Here is a 20381-nt window from a genome sequence, read left to right as displayed (position 1 = left end):
TTGGAGAGCTCTGCTCCGGAAGTGCCGGAAGAGGCGGGCTTAAAGGTGCGCCGAGTAGGTTGCGGATCCGCACCATGGCGGCCCGGCTGGCTGTGAGCCGGTGGAGGGCTCCGCCTGCAGCTGCTGGGCCAGGCCCACTGCTCTCCTGCCGGAGGTGGTCGGGCGCCAGAGCAGACGCGGTGTACGATGTGGTGGTGTCGGGCGGAGGCCTGGTGGGCGCCGCCATGGCCTGTGCCTTGGGTAAGAGCATCTCCCGGCAGGCAGTGGCGGGGAGCGGGGCCGTGGAGGACCAGTGAGGACGCCGGGAGCCCTGAGCCCCTCGGGTCTTTCCCCCGCCCAGAGGAGCCCCAGGCGAGCGTTCGGTCCTTCCGGGTTCCGAAGGGTCAAAAGTGGGAGGGTCCTTAGGAGTCATCCTAAATCCCGCCCATTGTTATTTAGGAATGGGCACAGTTGGGAGGAATCAGGCATTGTATCGGGCTAGGCATTTTCTTCTTAAAAATAGCTTTTGAGATATAATTGCATACCACAAGGTTCACCCATTTAAGGCGTACAATTTAATGGTTTTTGGTATATTTACAGGTTGTACATCCATACCACCATCATAAACTTTCAGAACATTTTTATCAGCTTCTAAAAGAAACAGGAACAAATTAGCAGTCCCTGCCCATTTACCCCCAGAGCTCCTCAGCCCTAGGCAACCACTCATGAACTTTTTGTCTTTTTAGATTTGCTTTTTCCCCATTTCCATATACTTGTATTCTGCTTAATGTTTTAAAGGTTCATCCAAGTTGTAGCATGTGCCAGTACTTTTTACAAACTAATTCTTTATCCTTTATTTAATCTTGAGGCCACAATGAATCTTGCTTATTAAATATTCCATTTTTCTGCTGAACAGGATTTGTAATTTTTAGTGACTTAATAGTTTAAAGATTAGAAATATCTGGTATCTAAATATTTCATTCTTCCTTTCCAAAGGGAATTCTACTGGCTCATTGTGAGTTTTGCCATTATTTGCTTCTTTGCACATAGCAGGTTTTGGACAGTTAAGAGATACCTTATGGTCATGGGCAGAGCGGTTCACATGGCTGAAATGGTGGGATATGTTACTGCTTAGGATTTTGTGTGCTCTGAGAAGTTTCTATCCTAAGGGCTAAAGAATTAATCTGTCACTTTTCTTGGAAATGAGAAAGGGAAGAAATTCTGATTTTCCCAATATGATATAAAATGTTGAATTTTTATTATTATTTTTTTTAGGATATGATATTCACTTTCATGACAAGAAAATCCTGTTGCTAGAAGCAGGTCCAAAGAAAGTATGGGAGAAGTTGCCAGAAACTTACAGCAACAGAGTCAGTTCCATTTCCCCTGGCTCTGCAACCCTTCTCAGTAGTGAGTAGATCTTTCATAGAACCAGACTCTTGTCTTTCTTGGCTTTCAGTGTGTCCCATCCGGCAGTCTCTAGAGCATCTGTTGAGGAGGGGCCTGAGGATGGGGAGGAGGGGTTGGTAATCTAGTGCATCCTTGAAGATGAGGACCCCTGACATGATTAAATTGTCATCTTCCAGTCTGAGGAAGACCTCCTTGGGACATGCGGGCTCATCATGCAGACTTTGTGATGTTGGGTCATTATGAATTGATGGAATTGAAACTATATGAACTAATTATGGCCATTCACTTCTAGTAGGATCACCCTCTTTATTCCCAGAGTCAGCCCTCTTGGGACCTAGGGAGTTCGCATGCCAAATGCTTTTGGGAGTGTAGATCAATGTGTGCACATGGAACCCATTAGAAAACTGTCTTTAGGTCTCTGCCAAATGTTATTCCCCCAGGCTATCCTATCCAGAACTACCCTGTCAAAAATTAGACTCTTCCATCATTCTTTAGCCCCTTATACTGCTTGCTTTCTTTCTTTCTTTCTTTCTTTTTTTTTTTTTTTAAAGATTTTATTTATTCATAAGAGACACACAGAGAGAGAGAGAGAGAGAGGCAGACACAAGCAGGCTCCTCACAAGGAGCTCGACGTGGGACTCGATCCCAGGTGTCCAGGATCAGGCCCTGGGCCAAAGGTGTCGCTAAACCGCTGAGCCACCCAGACTGCCCTATTTTTCTTTATAACACTTACTAGTACCTGACAATGTATTATGTATTCATTTTTTTACTATCTCTCCCAGAATTTTAGGTGGAGATAGGCTGGAACTTTGTTTGGTTCCATACTTTGTGCTCAGTACCTAGAACTGTCTGATACATAGTAGGTGTGCGATAAATATGACCGCACTGAATGAATCTGTTTAATGCGATGGGGTTTTAAAAAGAGTTAAAAGACTATCTTTTTTTCTTTTTAAAGATTTTATTTTTAAGTACTCTCTACACCCCTTGTGGGGCTCAAATTCATGACCCCAAGACCACAGTTGCTATACCCTTCCAACTGAGCCAGTCAGGCACCCCCCCTAAAAATAGTTTTGTTTTTTTTTTCCAAAAATAGTTTTTATCCAGAGCGTCTATAACTTCTATAGGATGATGAAAAATAATAACGGGTTTGGTTTCCTTTTTTATTTTCCCTAACTTTAATGTGATTTGGTTTAAATATTTGTGGTGAGAAGGGGCAGAGAGAATCTCAAGCAGATTCCCCACTGAGCACAGAGCCCAACACCAGGCTCGATATCACAACCCTGAGATCACAACCTGAGCTGAAACCCAAGAATTGGATGCTTAACTGACTGTGTGACCCAGGCAACCCCAGATTTGGCTTTTTGATTATGAAAGCTGCGTCTTTTCATGCTATAGAACCTGAATCAGGGAACAGAGTAGCTTAACCCCTAGCATCAAACAGGAGGAAATGGAGAGCATGTTTCTGTCATTGGAGAACACTGAAAACAATGTCTTACTTCAAAGGTTGGGAGAGAAAAGGAAAGCCCAGGAGAGATGCGGTCCCGTGAGGCTGCTCTGGCCTATATGTAGATCCTTTCTTTTGTAGGTTTTGGTGCCTGGGACCACATCTGCAACATGAGATACAGAGCCTTTCGGCGAATGCAGGTGCCTCCTTTTCACTTTTGGCAAGATGTCTTGGTCATTCATATTGTCCATGTCTTGGAATCCATATTTTCTGTGGGAAAGTGGGAAGTTCCCAGTCTAAGGAAGTGGGGGGAAGCATTCTTTTTTTTTTTTTTTTTTTTTAGATTTTATTTGTTCACGAGAGACAGAGAGAGAAGTAGAGACATAGACAGAGGGAGAAACAGGCTCCCTGCAGGGAGCCTGATGCAGGACTCTATCCCAGGACCCGAGGTCACACCCTGGGCTGAAGGCAGACACTCAACTGCTGAGCCACTGGGCGGGGGTGGGGGGGGCTCATTCTCAAGAAAATTTTCTCCTCACCTTCTATCTCCTACCAAAGGAACTGACACTGTGAATTAGGTTTCTCTCACTTGGGGAGCAGTACTGTGTTTGATTGGAGCAATAAATTTTCTCTTCCTTGGGTTGTGATACAGACTTGCCCTTTTTGTTTCCAGGTGTGGGATGCCTGCTCAGAGGCTCTGATAATGTTCGATAAGGATAATCTGGATGACATGGGTTACATAGTGGAGAATGATGTCATAATGCGTGCTCTCACTAAGCAGCTGGAGGCGGCATCAGGTGAGGCACCCACTTCTTACACTTTCCTTTTACTCTGGAAGGTGAAGTGCTTTGGAATTTTTCTAGGACTTACTGAAAAACGGAATCCCTTTTACAGAGACTGAATACCCCCATAAAAAAAACCCTCTGATGGATATCTTAGGTTTTTTTTTTTTCTAAGTTTTATTCAGATATAATTTTTTAAAAGATTTTATTTATTTATTCATGAGAGACACAGAAAGAGAGAAGCAGAGACATAGAGAAAGAAGCAGGCTCCACGCAGGGAGCCCAATGTGGGACTCAATCCTCGGGCTCCAGGATCACGACCTGAGCCAAAGGCAGACACTTAACCACTGAGCCATCCAGGCATCCCCAGATATAATTTATATTCCATAAAATTCAGCCATTTTAAGTGTATAATTCAGTGATTTTTTAATGTATTTAGTTCTGCCACTGTCACAATATCATTTTAGAACATTTCTGTCACCTCAAAAAGAAATCTCATGTCCATTTACAGCCATTCCCCATTCCTTCCCCAACCCCTGGCACCACTGATCTATTTTGAGTCTCAGGATTTGCCTGTTCTGCACATTTCATACAGATCGAATCACATATAATCTTTTGTATCTACTTCTCTCACTGAATATATCTTTGAGATTCATTCATGTTGCAGCCTGTTATTAGTAATCCATTGTTGTTGTTGTTTTTTTAAAGATTTTATTTATTTATTCATGAGAGACAGAGAGAGAGGCAGAGACAGAGCCAGAGGGAGAAGCAGGTTCCACGCAGGGAGCCTGATGTGGGACTCGATCCTGGGTCTGCAGGATCAGGCCCTGGACTGAAGGCGGCGCTAAACCGCTGAGCCACCTGGGCTGCCCTAATCCATTCTTTTTTTATTGCCAAATAGTATTCCATTGTGTGGATACCCTACATTTTGTTTACCCATTCATTAGTTGATGGACATTTGGATTGTCCCCCACTTTTTGGCAATTGTGAATAATGCTGTGAACACCTGTGTACATATTTTTGTGGGAAAATAGGTTTCATTTCTTCTGAGTGGATAGTTAAGGAGTAACTTGCTGGGTTCTATATTCTATGTTTAACATTTTTAGAAACTGAACTTTTTCAAAGAGGTTACACCATTTCACTTTCTCTCCAATAATATATAAGGGTTCCAATTTCTCCATATCTTTGCCAACATTTATTTTTCCTTTTCCTTTTTTTTTTTTTTTTAGTATTTTATTTATTTATTCATGAGAGACAGAGACAGAGAGAGGCAGAGGGAGAAGCCGGCTCCATGCCGGAAGCCTGATGTGGGACTCGATCCCAGGACTCCAAGATCACGCCCTGAGCCAAAGGCAGATGCTCAACCACTGAGCCACCCAGGCGTCCCTCCTCTTCATTTTTTATTGAAGCCATCCTAGTGACTGAAATGGTATCTCATGGTATTTGATTGTATTTCCCTTCTTTTCCTGTGCTTATTGGCCATTTGGAGAAATGACTATTCAGAATCTTTTGCCCATTTAAAAACTAAATCATCTTTTTCTTTTTGAGTTAGAAGAGTTCTTTTTTCTGAATATTAATTCCTTTTCAGATATATGATTTGCAAATATCTGAGGGTTCTCGTGAGAGAAAAATTGGAAGGAACTTAAATGCCTTCTGATACGGGATAGTAATTTATACATGTAGTGAACTTATGTGCAACTTTTTTTTCCTCAAAGATTTTATTTTTTTAAAGTAATCTCTAGGGATCCCTGGGTGGCGCAGCGGTTTGGCGCTTGTCTTTGGCCCAGGGCGCGATCCTGGAGACCCGGGATCGAATCCCACATCAGGCTCCCGGTGCATGGAGCCTGCTTCTCCCTCTGCCTGTGTCTCTGCCTCTCTCTCTCTGTGACTATCATAAATAAATAAAAAATTAAAAAAAAAATAAAGTAATCTCTATATCCAGTGTGGGGCCCAAACTTATAACCCTGAGATCAGGAGTCCTGTGTTCTACCGACTGGGCCAGCCAAACACCCCAATTATGTGCACCTTTTTTTTTTTTTTTTTTTTTAAGATTTTACGTATTCATGAGAGACAGAGATAGAGGGAGGCAGAGACACAGGCAGAGGGAGAAGCAGGCTCCATTGCAGGAAGCCTGACATGGGACTGGATCCCAGGTCTCCAGGATCATGTCCTGGGCTGAAGGCAGGCGCTAAACTGCTGAGCCACCCAGGGATCCCTTATGTGCAACTTTTAAGGATAATGTAGCCACTTAGAAACATGTCCCATAACACATTGGGGAAAAAAACATGCGTCATATCTTACGTGTGCACATACATCTATACGCATAGGAAATATCTGCAAAGCTGTATGGAAAAGCTTCAACAGTTGCCTCTGAAGGGTGATTGATATGATAAAGGGTGATTTTTCCATCCCTTTTAAATCTTTGTTGTTCAGACTTTATAGGCATATTGTTGTATTTTTTTTGGCATATCATTTTAATGATCAGAAAAGTAAAATGATTTCCAGTGGCAATAAAAATCTTATGGGATTCCCACCCTATTGATTCTGAATGCACGTGGAGTCACCTAGGCACAGAGTGAAACTAGAAGAGCAGGAGTGTGGGGATGAGAAGAATCCCTGGTGCAGGCTGGTAATTCAGTGAGAGCTGAAATTTTTTTTTGGCACTGACTCATCCCTGTAGCTCTGTCATGTATCAGCTCTCAGACTATAGCATTAATTATAGTAGTTATTTTTTAGATCTTACTTTCCTTGTTTAGGAGTAAATGATAAGAGACCGCTGTCCTGAGAGCTCACTTTAGATTTAGTTACGGCTTTTTCCTCAGCCTGTGTGGGCTGCCTTTCTAATGTTTTGTTTTCTCTCTTCTGACCTCCTAGACCGTGTGACGGTTCTCTACAGGAGCAAAGCAGTCGGGTATACCTGGCCTTATCCATTTACCATGGCAGACTCCAGCCCTTGGGTTCATATTACCCTAGGTGATGGCAGCACCCTCCAGACTAAATTGTTGGTAGTTGAAAATTCTTATTTTGCCAGGGGTCTTGCATATCCATAGCTTATCCTAGACTCTAGGGCCTTTTAGTTTTAGATCTAAGCTATAATTTTTGGCAAAGCTTTTGGTTATAAGGATGAGTACCCATTTAGGCCAACTCCGGTTATGGTGGTCTTGTAAAACCTATATAGGAAGCAACCTCCTGGACCACCTTAGGTGTTGAAATAAAAGAAACTTGGCCTGTCGGGGACAGGAACAGAAGTTGAGGTTTTTCTCTTCCTCACAGGAGTCCTGTAGTCACTTTGTCTCCTTGCATTTCTCACATCTCTTTCTCTGCTCACCACCTTCCCCTTTTACGTGGCAGCCATTCGTAACTTTCTATCAGGACTCTTCAGCCCCAGTACCTGCCTTATTAATTTCTAGTTCAGATGTCAATAGATTTGGCCAAGTTAACCTATGGCTGGCACCTCATGGGGGCAGATGTCCAGCTTTGGTCTATTAGCTGACATTGGGGTCACCTATGTGAGGCTACCCCTTCCAAGAGCTGCGAGTGAAGTGGCTATGATATAAAGTTGCCTGCCACAGATGAGCTTGTGAATAATTGGAACTAGAGAAAACTAACGAAGGCAGAGAAAAACTGGAACAGTTCCATGTATTAAGTTATAAGACTTAACAGACTCTTGTTTCCATGCAGGTTGGTGCAGATGGTCACAACTCAGGAGTGCGGCAGGCTGCGGGGATTCAGAATGTCAGCTGGAACTATGATCAGTCTGCAGTTGTGGCCACTCTGCATTTATCGGAGGTAAGATCCTGAGCCCACCATCTGGGGACCATGCTTGTGTTCAGTGGGTACTGAATTCTTTTCATGAGAACTCTTCCTTTCTCTATTGTAGGCCACAGAAAACAATGTAGCTTGGCAGAGATTTCTTCCCTCTGGGCCCATTGCTCTGCTCCCGGTAAGAAGTCCTTCTGGCTGGGCACCCCCGGTGGTGCAGCGGTTTAGTGCCGCCTGCAGCCCGGGGTCTGATCCTGGAGACCCAGGATCGAGTCCCACGTCAGGCTCCCTGCATGGAGCCCGTTTCTCCCTCTGCCTGTGTCTCTGCCTCTCAGTCTCTCTCTCTCTGAATAAATAAATTTGAAAAATTATTAAAAAAAAAAAAAAAAGTCCTTCTGGCTAAACATGTCCAGACTTCTTCCTTTTAGAGCTTCACTTCCTCTCAACGTTTTACTGGTTTCTAGGGAATATGCCCAGGCTAATTTTGTTTTCCCTTACTTCTTTTGTGCTTGAGAGCTCCCAAGAACAGAAGCCTTGCCCTTAGTACTGATATTTTGTTCTGGGTTTTTTGTTTTTTTGTTTTTTTTAATTTTTATTTATTTATGACAGTCAAAGAGAGAGAGAGGCAGAGACACAGGCAGAGGGAGAAGCAGGCTCCATGCACCGGGAGCCGGATGTGGGATTCGATCCCGGGTCTCCAGGATCGCGCCCTGGGCCAAAGGCAGGTGCCAAACCGCTGTGCCACCCAGGGATCCCCTGTTCTGGGGTTTTTTTGAGATTTATTTCAGAGAGTGTGTGCAAGTGGAGGGAGGGGCAGAGGGAGAGAATCTCAAGCAGACATCCTGCTGAGCATGAAGCCCCATGTGGGGCTTGATCTCATGACCCTGAGATCATGACCCGAGCTGAAATCTTAACTGACTCTGCCACCCGGGTGCCCCAGTATTGATGTTCTTTTGACATAGCTCTCAGACACTTTGAGTTCCTTGGTCTGGTCCACATCCCATGAACACGCAGCAGAGCTCGTCAGCATGGATGAAGAAAAGTTTGTGGATGCCATTAACTCTGCCTTTGTGAGTATGAACTTGTCTAGCTGATGATGTGTTGTAGGGTAGATACAGATAGGTGGTTTTGATGAAGGAAAAAGGAATAACAGATCAGCTGCCCCTTTCTAACTATAGGACTTGGTCTGGGTTACATGGAGGGAAGGGCATTCAGGGAAATGCAGACAATGGAAATGAATAATTTCTGTGCTTATTTGAGGGTTTGTGGGCTGCTGTTTTGCTGACTGAAACAACTGCCTGGGTAGTAGTTAGCATTGACCTTTTTTTTGAAGCTATTAATACCTGGCTAATTTTGAATAGCTATACTAGGTTCGAAGTACCTGAACCTTTGAAGCCTGATTGATTAAAAATGTTCTGAGAGGAGCTGAGCACGTTTTAGCAGGGAGCTTAAGAGAAAGTTCTATAGATAGACATGAGTTCAGTACTGGTTCTTCCTGTTAATCTCCTAGAAAATGGAAGTGTATCACAAGCCTCTCCAGGTTTAATAATAACAGTAATAATAATAAAAGTTTTAAGACTTTTAAAATGACAGAATTGATATAAGACGTTTGGAACATACCTAGTACATTATAGGTGGTCAAGAAATGGTAATGATTATTCTGGAATAGACACAGCCTTTAATAATATTGGCACCTGGGGATCCCTGGGTGGCTCAGCAGTTTAGTGCCTGCCTTCAGCCCAGGATGTGATCCCGGGGTCCTGGGATTGATCTTAAAATCTTAAAAAAAAAAAAAAAAAATATATATATATATATATATTGGCACCAGTATTTTGTTTTTTTTGTTTCTTTTGGTTTTTTTGCACCAGTATTTTTGGAACTTAAACACTATATTTCTCTAAGTTCACTAATAGTAAATCAGTAACATTTACTGAGTTTATGGTTTGCCATATACAGGTGAAAAGTTTTACCTGTTTGTATTTAATGCAAACCGTTGAGGAGGGTACTGTTATCATACTTGTTTAGAGTTCTGTTACTTGCTCAAGGTGATAGAGCTAGTGGTATAGCCAGGTTTGGAAGTGAGGCTGACCCTTGAGCCTGTGGTGGTTTTTGTTTTAAAGATTTTATTTATTTATTCATGAAAGAGAGAGAGGCAGAGACACAGGCAGAGGGAGAAGCAGGCTCCATGCAGGGAGCCCGATGCGGGACTCCATCCCAGGTTTCCAGGATCACACCCTGGGCCAAAGGCAGCGTTAAACCGCTGAGCCACCCGGGCTGCCCTGTTTTTGTTTTTTAAAAGAATAAATTAATTAATTTATTTTATTTATTTTTATTTTATTTATTTCATTTTATATTTTATTTTATTTATTTTATTTTATTTTTTATTTTATTTTATGAGAGACACAGAGAGAGGGAAAGGCAGAGACACAGGCAGAGGGAGAAGTAGGCTCCATGCAAGGAGCCCAACGTGGGACTTGATCCCAGATCTCCAGGATCACGTCCTGGGATGTAGGCAGTGCTAAACTGCTGAGCCACCGGAGCTGCCCAGATTTTATTTATTTGAGAGAGAGCATATGAGGAGAGGGAGAAGCAGACTCCTTTGCTGAGCAGGGAGCCCTATGAAAGTATTCATAGGATGTTCGTGGAAGCACAGGGGAGGATTTGGAGGGAGGTTCATAGCTTCTGGATGCTCTGAGGGATTATCCTGGTGGATTAGAAGAACATTCTATGTAGAAGGGGGAGTGCCAGGGGTAAGAGGACGTGGTAGAATGAGCTACCCTGTGGCTGCTGTATGTTTTTTGAGGGGGTTAAGGTGAAGTGAAAGCAGAAGGTCAGAGGTAGGCAGGGGCAGTTCATGAATGGTTTGGCTTGATCCTAAAAGCTGTGGAGAAGGATAAGAAGTTGTGTTTTGCATTTATTTAAGGGGGCTTGTCACCTGTGGTTAGATCATTTTAGGCAGGTTAGGTACTATTAACACTTGGTCGTAGATATAAAATGGGTTTTCTTGCTGATTTAATTCCCTGTTATTCACTGATGACTTTTCACCATTTGTGGCTGATGCTACTCAGTGGAGTGATGCTAACCACACAGACTTCATCGACTCGGCTGGTGCCATGCTGCAATATGCTGTTGCCTTTCTGAAGCCTACTAAGGTCTCAGCTCGCCAGCTGCCACCAAGTGTAGCCAGAGTGGACGCCAAAAGCCGAGTGCTATTTCCACTTGGGTTGGGACATGCTGCTGAGTACGTCCGGCCACGGCTGGCACTCATTGGGTAAGATGACAGCAAAGCAAGGCTGCTCTTCTCACTCTGCTGCAAGAGGCCACACCTGAACTCTACTTTCTTTTTAGGGATGCGGCCCACAGAGTCCATCCACTTGCAGGACAAGGTGTCAACATGGGCTTTGGGGATGTCTCCAGCTTAGTCCATCACCTCAGTGCTGCAGCCTTCAATGGGAAGGACTTAGGTAAGGATTCAGGTACCTCTGAGAATTATCAGAGGTCATGAAGTTAGGGAAGGTTGGGACCCCAAAATGCCCCCTCTATAGCCAGATGTGGTAGACATAAATGTGTCTGGTTTGTTAGGAAACAACTTAACTATAAGAAATACCTTTCCTCTTTCCTCCAGGCTCTATGAGCCACCTCACAGGTTATGAAACAGATAGACAGCGTCACAACACTGCTCTTCTGGCTGCTACTGACCTACTAAAAAGGCTCTATTCCACCAGTGCCACTCCACTTGTGCTGCTCAGGACATGGGGCTTGCAGGCCACAAACGCAGTATCTCCACTCAAAGTAAGGTGCTCATGGTTCTCCCAAAAGTCTTGCTCACTGAGGATTGATTTTGCCAATGACTCTTAATTTCTCTGAATTAATTTTCTTGGCTGTAAAATTATCTTTTTCTGAATACCTCCCCCATTGATTATGATTATGATTATTTGCTGGGCTTGTGGGTGCTAGAGTCCACATCTAAGGACTTAAAGTAGTGAATAAGAACTTTTAAAGATAAAGATGCTTGGGAGGCTCAGTTGGTTAAGCGTCCAACTCTTGATTTTGGCTCAGGTCATGATCTTGGGGTCATGAGATCGAGCCTTGCATTGGGTGCTGCACTCAGTGCAGAGTCTGCTTGTCGTCCCCCTCCCACACACACCAAATAAATGAAATCCTGGGGGGAGGAAGGGGGATATGTTTTAGATTGCTTGGCCAGCTCTTTCCTGAGAAACTTCCATTCAAAGACACTTTTCGAGGGACTCTTGAGCATCTATCTGGGACTTTTGCTAATAAGTTTTTGCTTTAATCACTTTGGATATTTTATTTTAAATAGGCTCCGCTCCCAGCATTGAGCCCAGTGTGGGGCTTGAACTCAACCCTGAGATCAAGACCTAAGCTCAGATCAAGAGTTGGATGCTTAACCAATTGAGCCAGTCAGGCACCCCCGGATATTTTATTTTAAAATGTTTTCTTCATTTACCCTTACACTTTACAGTGCAGAGTATCACTCACTTTATTTCATTTTTCTCCAGGAACAGATTATGGCCTTTGCAAGCAAATGAATGCTCCTCTTCTGAACAAAATGAACATCTTTTATTTTCAAGATTTAATAAATTTACTTTACATTAGAATTCTCTAGTATCTTTTTCTGTTCTGCTTAATGGGCCTGTGGAGCCCAAATAATGAGTGATAGATAATTTACTGTTAGGAGGGCAAATCAATCAAGCTAACAAAAAATCCCAAAGGAAGATTATTATGATTTGGTTGAAAAGACTTTTTATTACTAAAGAAAAATTACTAAGGTGCTGTCTTGTTCATTTTTGGGAGAGGATTTATAGAAGATTTCTGAAGTTGCTATCAATGTGAAACAGACTGGTATTTACATAGCATATTTTATGTGAACCTCATGGTAACCACAAGAGAAAAATATAGTAAATACACAAAAGAAAATGAGAAATGAATTTAAACATAACAGTAAAGAAAGCCATCAAACCACAAGGATAGAGAAGAACAGAACTACATAAACAGGCAAAAAACAATGAACAAAATGGCAGTAAGTATATGCTTACCAATAATTAAATGGAAATGGACCAAATTTGTCAACCAAAACAGAGTGGATAAAAAACACACATCTACCTACTACCGTCTACAAGAGACACTTCAGAAGGACATACCCGGACTGAAATTGGAAGGGATACAAAAAGATATTCTATAGAAATGAAAAGAAAGCTGGATTAGCTATACTCCAGTCAGACCTTAAAGACTAATAATTAAAGAAAAGGGCATTATATAAAGGAGTCAATCCAGCAAGAAGGTATAACATACAAGCACTCAACATAGGAGCACCAAAGTATATAAAGCAAATACTAACAGACCTAAAAGGAGATACTGAAAGCAATACAGTAACAGGAAACTTTAATATTCTACTCATCAATGGATAGATCATTCAGACGAAAAAAAAAAAAAAAACAGAAACACTGGACTTAAGACCACATGGACTTAACAGACATATTCAGAACATTCCATCTAAAAGCAGAATACATACATACTCTTCTCAATGTACAAATAACATTCTCTAAAACAAATCATAGCCAAAAAACCAAGTTTCAATAAATTAAAGACAATGGGCACCCTATCAAGCATCTTTGGTATGAAATTAAGTCACAATAACATGAAACTCAACCACAAATGTGAGATTAAATACCGTGCTACTGAACAATGAATACACATCAACTCAAAGAAATAAAATACCTAGAGACAAATGAAAACTGAAATATGGCATACCAAAATATATGGGATGTAGCAAAAGCAGTTCTAAGAGGGAAGTTCACAGCAATACACGCCTACTTAAACAAAAATTTCAGACTGATCATGTAACTTTATACCTAAAGGAATTCTCTAGAAAAAGAACAAAGCCCCAAATTATAGAAGATAGATTAGAGCAGAGAGACAAAAGACAATAAAAAAGATTAATGAAACTAAGCTGGTTCTTTAAAAAAGATAAAATCTATAAACCCTTAGCAGACTAACCAAGAAAAAAATAAGAGCAGACTCAAAATCAGAAATAAAAAGTAGTTCCAACTGATACCACAAAAATACAAAGGATCCTAAGAGACTATTGTGAACAATTACATACCAACAAGCTGGAAACCTAGAAGTCAATAAAATGCTAGAAATATAAAAATTTGAAAACAATCATGAAGAAACAAAATATGAATAGACTGATTACTAATAAGATTGAAACAGTAAAATAAAAACCTTGCAATAAGCCAAAGTCCAGAACTAGACAGCCTCACTAGCAAATTCTACCAAACTTTCAAGGAAGATTTAATACCTATCAAAACTTCCAAAAGAGGAGGAATAGCTTCCAATTGCATTTTATAAGGCCACTGTTACTATAATAACCCAAATTAGGCAAAGATACCACAAAAAAAGAATTAGGCCAATATCCTTGATGAATATAGATGCAAAAGTCCTCAATAAAAGATAAGCAGATCTAATCTAATGATATGTTACAAAAGATCATATGCCACAATCAAGTTACTCCAGGGACACAAAGATAGTTCAACACATGGAAATCTATCAATGAGATATGTTAACAGAAAGATAAGTCATTTTATCATCTCAATAGATGTAGAAAAAGTATCTGATGAAATTCAATATCCATTTATGTTGAAAATTCTCAACAAAGTGGGCACATCAGGGAATGGGGGCTGTACCTTAACACAATAAAGGCCATATAAAACATAGCTAACACCATACTCAACGGTGCAAAGCTGAAAGCCTTTCATCTAAGAACAGGAACAAAAATGCCCATTCTTGCCTCTTTTGTTCCTTTAATTTATTCAACATAGTATTAGAAGTCCTAGCCACAGAAATTAGGCAAGAAAGAGAAATAAAAGGCAGCCAAATCAGAGAGGAAGAAGTAAAACTCATTATTTGCAGATGATATATTATATATAGGAAACCCTAAAGATGCCATCAAAAAACTGCTAGAACTAAAAAACTAATTCAGTAAAGTTACAGGATGTAAAATAAATACACAGAAATTGGTTATGTTTCTATACCCTAAGAATAAAACCTCAGAAAGAAGGAAATCTCATTTAAAAAAATACCATTTATAATTGCATCAAAAAGAAACACCTACAAGTAAATTTAATCAAGGAGGTGAAAGAGCTGGACACTTAAATAAAACACTGATGAAAGACACTGAAGAAGCAAATTGCTATTCTGTGCTTATGGATTGGAAGAATTACTGTAATTAAAATCTCCACACTACCGGAAGCAATCTTTAGATTTACTGAAGTAGTTCTTAAAATTCCAACAATACACCTCACAGAATTAGAACAAATCTAAAATTTGTGTGGAACCACAAAAGAGGACGCCTGGGTGGCTCATTGGTTGAGCGTCTGCCTTGGGCTTGGGTCATGATCCCAGGGTCTCTGGGATTGAGTCCCGTGTCAGGCCCCCCACAGGGAGCTTCCTTCTCCCTCTGCCTGGGTCTCTGCCTCTCTCCCTCTGTGTCTCTCATGAATAAACAAATACAATCTTTAAAAAAAAAAAAAAAAGAACCACAAAAGATCTCGAATAGCCATAGTAATCTTGAGAAAGAAGAACAAAGCTGCAGTAATCAAAACAGTACAGTATGGATATAAAACAGACACGGAGATCAAGAGGAAGAGACTGAGAGAGCCCAGATATAAATCCACATATATCTGGGCAATTGTTCTGCCACAAAGGAGCCAAGGACACATGTAATGGAGAAAAGTCAGTTTCACTTATATAGAGAAATCTCAACAAAAGGACAAACAAAATAAATAAACCTCATAGAAGACAGACTAGTGGTTACTAGAGGAGGAGATGGTCCATTGGTGACTACATTCATGGTGGTGATCATTTTGTAGTGTATACAGATGTTGAATTATAAAGCTGTACACCAGAAACTTATATAATAAAAAAGATTTATGTAATTCTTTTTAATGCTGGTCATAAATTTACACAATTGCTTTCTAATGAAGATAAAAATTAAAAATACCCAATTCATGCATTTTTGTTAGAATTGCTGTTTTAAAATTCCTAACACAATGCAAATGACACATAAATTACTTGAACCTTTGTTAAAGTGCACACTGGACTTTATGGAAAAGAAATCTTATTAATGTTAGTTATTTCCTTATCACAGCACCAGGTTTCAATTTTATTTATGGTTCTTCTCTTATGGACACCATTGTCTGTTCAGTAATAAAACAATAAATAATTTAATTGCACAGGTTTGACAAAAGGAATCAGGTCAAAAAGGAAATTCGATTAGCAGCAGAATCTGTTCATGTTTGTTTGCAGACTGGTGGCTGACTTGCAGGAGAAGGGGTGTCTTGCTTTGGGTTTTTGAAAAACCTCACTTCATAGTACCAGAGAATTCTTTTAAGGAGATTAGTTCATCCATTGGATTTGTACACTGAAAAATATCTTGCCCAGAAGTCTGATTTGAAGATGAAATGAGAAGAAACAGTCTGCTTTTGGACCAAACTAAGCTATTGGAATAATTCCTGAAGGAATGAGAAATTTGTTACCACAGGGGAAGCTTTACAAGGCAAATGCAGAAAATTTTTAAGATGTTAAAAAAGTGACAGTCACGAACCTTCCTGGAGTCTCAGGAAAAATGTGCCTAGATGGAATATGACAGTTACTGTGAAAAGCTGTGTGAGTACTGGCAGAGTCCAGAAAGGTCACTATAGGGAAAAAGGTCATCTTTAACAAAAAATGGAAAGGTGGCTCACCCAGGTAAGGAGAACATGGACTTCAGAAGTATGCAAACCAAATCAGGCCACACAGGAAGAATGTTAAGGCAAGGACCTCTACAACCTACACAGGATGTTCATCATATGATGGTGAAGGTAAAAAACACAGAACATCCACTATGTGACAGGCCATGTCCTTAGTATTTGAAATATTACAAACACATTTACAGAAAGGAAACAACCAGCAATATTAGATTCTGTAGGACCCCTTAATAAGAGACCCAAAAGGTACACTAAAGGGCAGAAAGGATATTGTAGAAAAATTGTTTTTTCTAAGAAATAAAAATTCTCATTCCAAATTGCTCCCCAAATGGATACACTTATTCTCCAAATGTTCTTATCAAGATAACCAGAATATATGTAGATACACTTCAGGAATTATATGGCATCTACTCAATCTTTCTGAAGGTATCTGGGAGGACCAAAGGAATTGGCTGAAGACCACCTGGCCTGTTGATAAGCTTCAGAGACAAGCTGTGATGGCAAAGACCATGGAATTACCTCTCTGGGTCCATCATGCTGGATGAGTCTAGTGAACACAGCTTACCTTTGGGAAAATAACTTTGCTTCTACTAGAGGAAATGGTCTCTCTTCCTAATCATATGGAAAACATTTAGTATATGATGAGTATAGAGTTCTAACACTCTCCTTTTTTGGACAAGATAGGTCCAGAAGCCATATGGTATGTTAAAGAAGAGACCATAAAGGACTTGGGAGTTTAATCAAAAGACTGAAAGGCTGTGGAAGGAGGGATTAGAGCAGAACTAAGACACTGGGAAAACAGTTTACTTCAGCTCAATATAAAGGGGATTTTTTTTTTTAACATCAGTGCAGTCCAAAAATGGAATGAGCTCTCTGAATACATGCCTAAACAGAAGCTGAATGATAACCAGTTGGACGTGTTAAGGGAATTCTCTGATGGGCAGAAGGTTGACATGGGACTCAAACGCATAACAGCCAACATCTTTGGCTGTTTCCAATCTTAAAGATTCTTATTTCATTATGTAGCATTTTTTCAGAAAGACAACAGGTATAAAAGTGGCCTAAGTATAATAAAAGTCAGAAGAATCTGAAGAAATTCCACACTGTATTAAAAAACAACTAAAATTTGGGGGATGAGGATATGGAAATTTGCCTAGTTACTTGTACATACCACATGTCAAATATTATTGACTCAATGGAATGACTAAGAAATAAAGCTCCCCAAGAGCTGATGTAAGAGCCAGGGATATTAACATCTTTTTTGAAGGAGCTGAAAGAGTCTTCTGTGAAGGCTACAAGTTTGGGGAGATATAAACTCTCTGTTGGAAAGTAGCCGGAGGCAATGGGCCAAGGCAAAAGAGCCAGATTACAGAAAGATCTTTCAAGTCCAAGAGCACTTGAGTGGATAGACAAGCAGCGAATAATAGTCACGTAAAAAAAAAAATACAAGATAATGAATTTTAAGGGAAACAATTCACAAAATCAAGAGCTCTGTGCGCTCAAACTCAAAAAGAGAATCCATAGTACCTATGTGGGCCAAGATGGCCAACCAAATCGAATGTTAGGTACCACCCAAGAAGGATATCAGAAACTGTGGTACTAGGCAAATGATTTAGAGGAAATTAGTTAAAATGATCAGGGCCAGGACAGGAAGAGATACTGCTATAAATGGAGAAAATAAAAAACTGAAAGGAGCTCTGACCAAAATCTAGATGCCAGGGTAGATGTATTTCTTAGAAATACAAAGAAAACATGTTTAGGATAAGAAATTACTATAAACACATTAGCCTGGAGGAGGTACTAGCACTGAATACACACATTCCTGTAAAGTTGGATATGTTAATCTCAAGGTTGTCTGATTAAAAGTTGATTAAAAGAAGGTAGTTATTCAAGGGAGTCACCCCCCCCCCCCAAATCCTGTCCCTAGAAACTGGATGTCTTCCTTATTTATGCTGGGGTCTGCACAGTTAGGAGCTGCTCTCCAACCTGCCAAGATTTAGGATGGTTTGCAGCTGGCTGACTAGAACTGGCACAAAGCAGGATCACATAATTTCAGATATGTTACCTTTTTCTCTCCCTTGAGTTACACATGAAAAGCAAAGCCAGATATTTCTTTCTTTCTTTTTTTTTTTTTAGGGTGGTGAGTGGAAATAAGGGCGGGACATGGCAATGTTTAGGGAGGAGAAAAATACTGGTGTTGACAGGTCATGGGATAGCAATCAGTGGGCTTAGTTTCACACGTAAGAGGAAAATTAGTATGTTCAAAGGAATGAGGCACTCAAAGGGCTGAAATGAGATTTTTCTTTGGTTCCCAGGGACTAGTCCTTGGATTCTCCAAGTTTCAAAGCTATTCATTTTGGCTCTGTGACACACAAAGAATCTCAAAGATTTAGACTCTGGTGCCAGCTGTGCAAGCTGAGTGGTTAGATCAACAGTTCACATTAGATGTATAAAATTAATTTGACCCAAATTTCTAGATGCAAGGACAAGACCTGTGTCCAAAAGCCCCTTCTACCTGATGAATCCAGCTGTTGGGCTTCAGTCCAGGCTATCCTCAGACTAGCTCAGAACATTTCTGAGTCCTTTCTTCTTTTACTTTTAAAAAGCTTGTTGGCAAATGAAGTCCTTAGAAGAAGGGGGGTTGGTCTCAGTGGGAGATGCCCAGAGACTGCAAAAGGTGAAAGGTGGCCCCCAAGGCCCAGCCTGTCTCTATGTTGTTCACTTTCTTTGAGAGCTGTTGAGGAGGAAAAAAAAAAGGCTCACATTTTCATCAATTTTCAACTCTAGCAAACATGACACAAGGCAGAGAGTATTTACAAAGATCATCCACATGGCCAAACCAAGGTGAAATTTGGAGTGGCCAGTCTTTGGAGGCTTCCCACTACCCTCCTCTGTAACAGCTTCCCTTCTGCCTTGGCTATTGCCCCTACACTTGCCAATCTGATCTCTGAATCTTCTGGACCAGAAAGTGGTCTCATCCAGACCTTCTAGACAGGACTTTTTATTTTTTTTTAATAATAAATTTATTTTTTATTGGTGTTCAATTTGCCAACATACAGAATGACACCCAGTGCGTAACCCGTCAAGTGCCCCCTCAGTGCCCGCCACCCAGTCAACCCCACCCCCGCCCTCCTCCCCTTCCACCACTCCTAGTTTGTTTCCCAGAGTTAAGAGTCTTTATGTTCTGTCTCCCTTTCTGATATTTCCTATCCATTTCTTCTCCCTTCCCTTCTATTCCCTTTCACTATTATTTATATTCCCCAAATGAATGAGAACATATGTTTGTCCTTCTCCGATTGACTCATTTCACTCAGCATAATACACTCCAGTTCCATCCACGTTGAAGCAAATGGTGGGTATTTGTCATTTCTAATGGCTGAGTAATATTCCATTGTATACATAGACCACATCTTCTTTATCCATTCATCTTTCGATGGACACCGAGGCTCCTTCCACAGTTTGGCTATTGTGGACACTGCTGTTAGAAACATCGGGGTGCAGGTGTCCCGGCATTTCATTGCATCTGTATCTTTGGGGTAAATCCCCAACAGTGCAATTGCTGGGTCGTAGGGCAGGTCTATTTTTAACTCTTTGAGAAACCTCCACACAGTTTTCCAGAGTGGCTGTACCAGTTCACATTCCCACCAACAGTGTAAGAGTGTTCCCTTTTCTCTGCATCCTCTCCAACATTTGTGGTTTCCTGCCTTGTTTATTTTCCCTATTCTCACTGGTGTGAGGTGGTATCTCATTGTGGTTTTGATTTGTATTTCCCTGATGGCAAGTGATGCAGAGCATTTTCTATGTGCGTGTTAGCCATGTCTATGTCTTCCTCTGTGAGATTTCTGTTCATGTCTTTTGTAAGACAGGACCTTTTAGACAGAGAGGCTTCTGAATTCTTTCCCTGATCCCGAAACTAAATACAAGAGGAGCTAGGAATAGATTTAGGAGTCGGAAAAAACATACTAAACTTCTCAATTCATACTTTGTAAACAACAGAAACTTCTTAAGCACTAATAACCCAATCAAGGCATTTAAGGCATTCTAGCCGGGTTGTGCTTCAATTAGTTCAGTGACTTTGGGCAAATGTTTAGACCTGATTTCCTCCATTACATAACAAGAGGATTATATTAGTATTTGTCAAACTGTTTTCCTTAGAATTTTAGGACTTCACGGCACCTGGGTAGCTCAGTCAGTTGAGCATTACCCTTTGGCTCGGGTCATGATCCCAGAGTCCTG

The 20381-nt window shown here is 40.9% G+C and overlaps 2 protein-coding genes across 3 annotated transcripts in view; one reads left to right on the top strand and one right to left on the bottom strand.

Annotated features, from left to right (window-relative positions):
* The first annotated feature begins 30 nt into the window (after positions 1–30).
* COQ6 (coenzyme Q6, monooxygenase) lies at positions 31–11996 on the top strand. The gene is made up of 12 exons (XM_041760181.1): positions 31–240; positions 1255–1389; positions 2975–3033; positions 3507–3630; positions 6490–6620; positions 7297–7404; positions 7496–7558; positions 8340–8447; positions 10446–10648; positions 10726–10841; positions 11003–11169; positions 11898–11996. Exons 1-12 carry the CDS (start codon positions 75–77, stop codon positions 11925–11927), a joined length of 1410 nt encoding a protein of 469 aa, XP_041616115.1. The 5' UTR covers positions 31–74; the 3' UTR covers positions 11928–11996.
* Positions 11997–15309: 3313 nt separating this feature from the next.
* Positions 15310–20381, bottom strand: part of ENTPD5 (ectonucleoside triphosphate diphosphohydrolase 5 (inactive)) — a 28250-nt gene continuing 23178 nt past the window's right edge. For both annotated transcript variants that reach the window (XM_041758626.1, XM_041758625.1), the window contains one exon: positions 15310–18879. In XM_041758626.1, coding sequence (XP_041614560.1) covers positions 18710–18879 — 170 coding nt within the window. In that variant the 3' untranslated portion in view covers positions 15310–18709. The remainder of the gene's footprint in view (positions 18880–20381) is intronic.

Source organism: Vulpes lagopus, chromosome 6 (genome assembly GCF_018345385.1).
Source record: "Vulpes lagopus strain Blue_001 chromosome 6, ASM1834538v1, whole genome shotgun sequence".
NCBI classification, from domain to species: domain Eukaryota; kingdom Metazoa; phylum Chordata; class Mammalia; order Carnivora; family Canidae; genus Vulpes; species Vulpes lagopus.
Note: the sequence above shows the minus strand (reverse complement) of the source record. Positions and strands in the feature narration are given on the sequence as shown.

Excerpts from the sequence above, each read along its gene's own strand:
- COQ6 (XM_041760181.1), top strand. The coding sequence starts at position 75 with ATGGCGGCCCGGCTGGCTGTGAGCCGGTGGAGGGCTCCGCCTGCAGCT. Across the intron at positions 241-1,254 it reads CGCCATGGCCTGTGCCTTGG|GATATGATATTCACTTTCAT; the intron begins GTAAGAGCATCT and ends TATTTTTTTTAG. Across the intron at positions 3,034-3,506 it reads GAGCCTTTCGGCGAATGCAG|GTGTGGGATGCCTGCTCAGA; the intron begins GTGCCTCCTTTT and ends TTTTGTTTCCAG.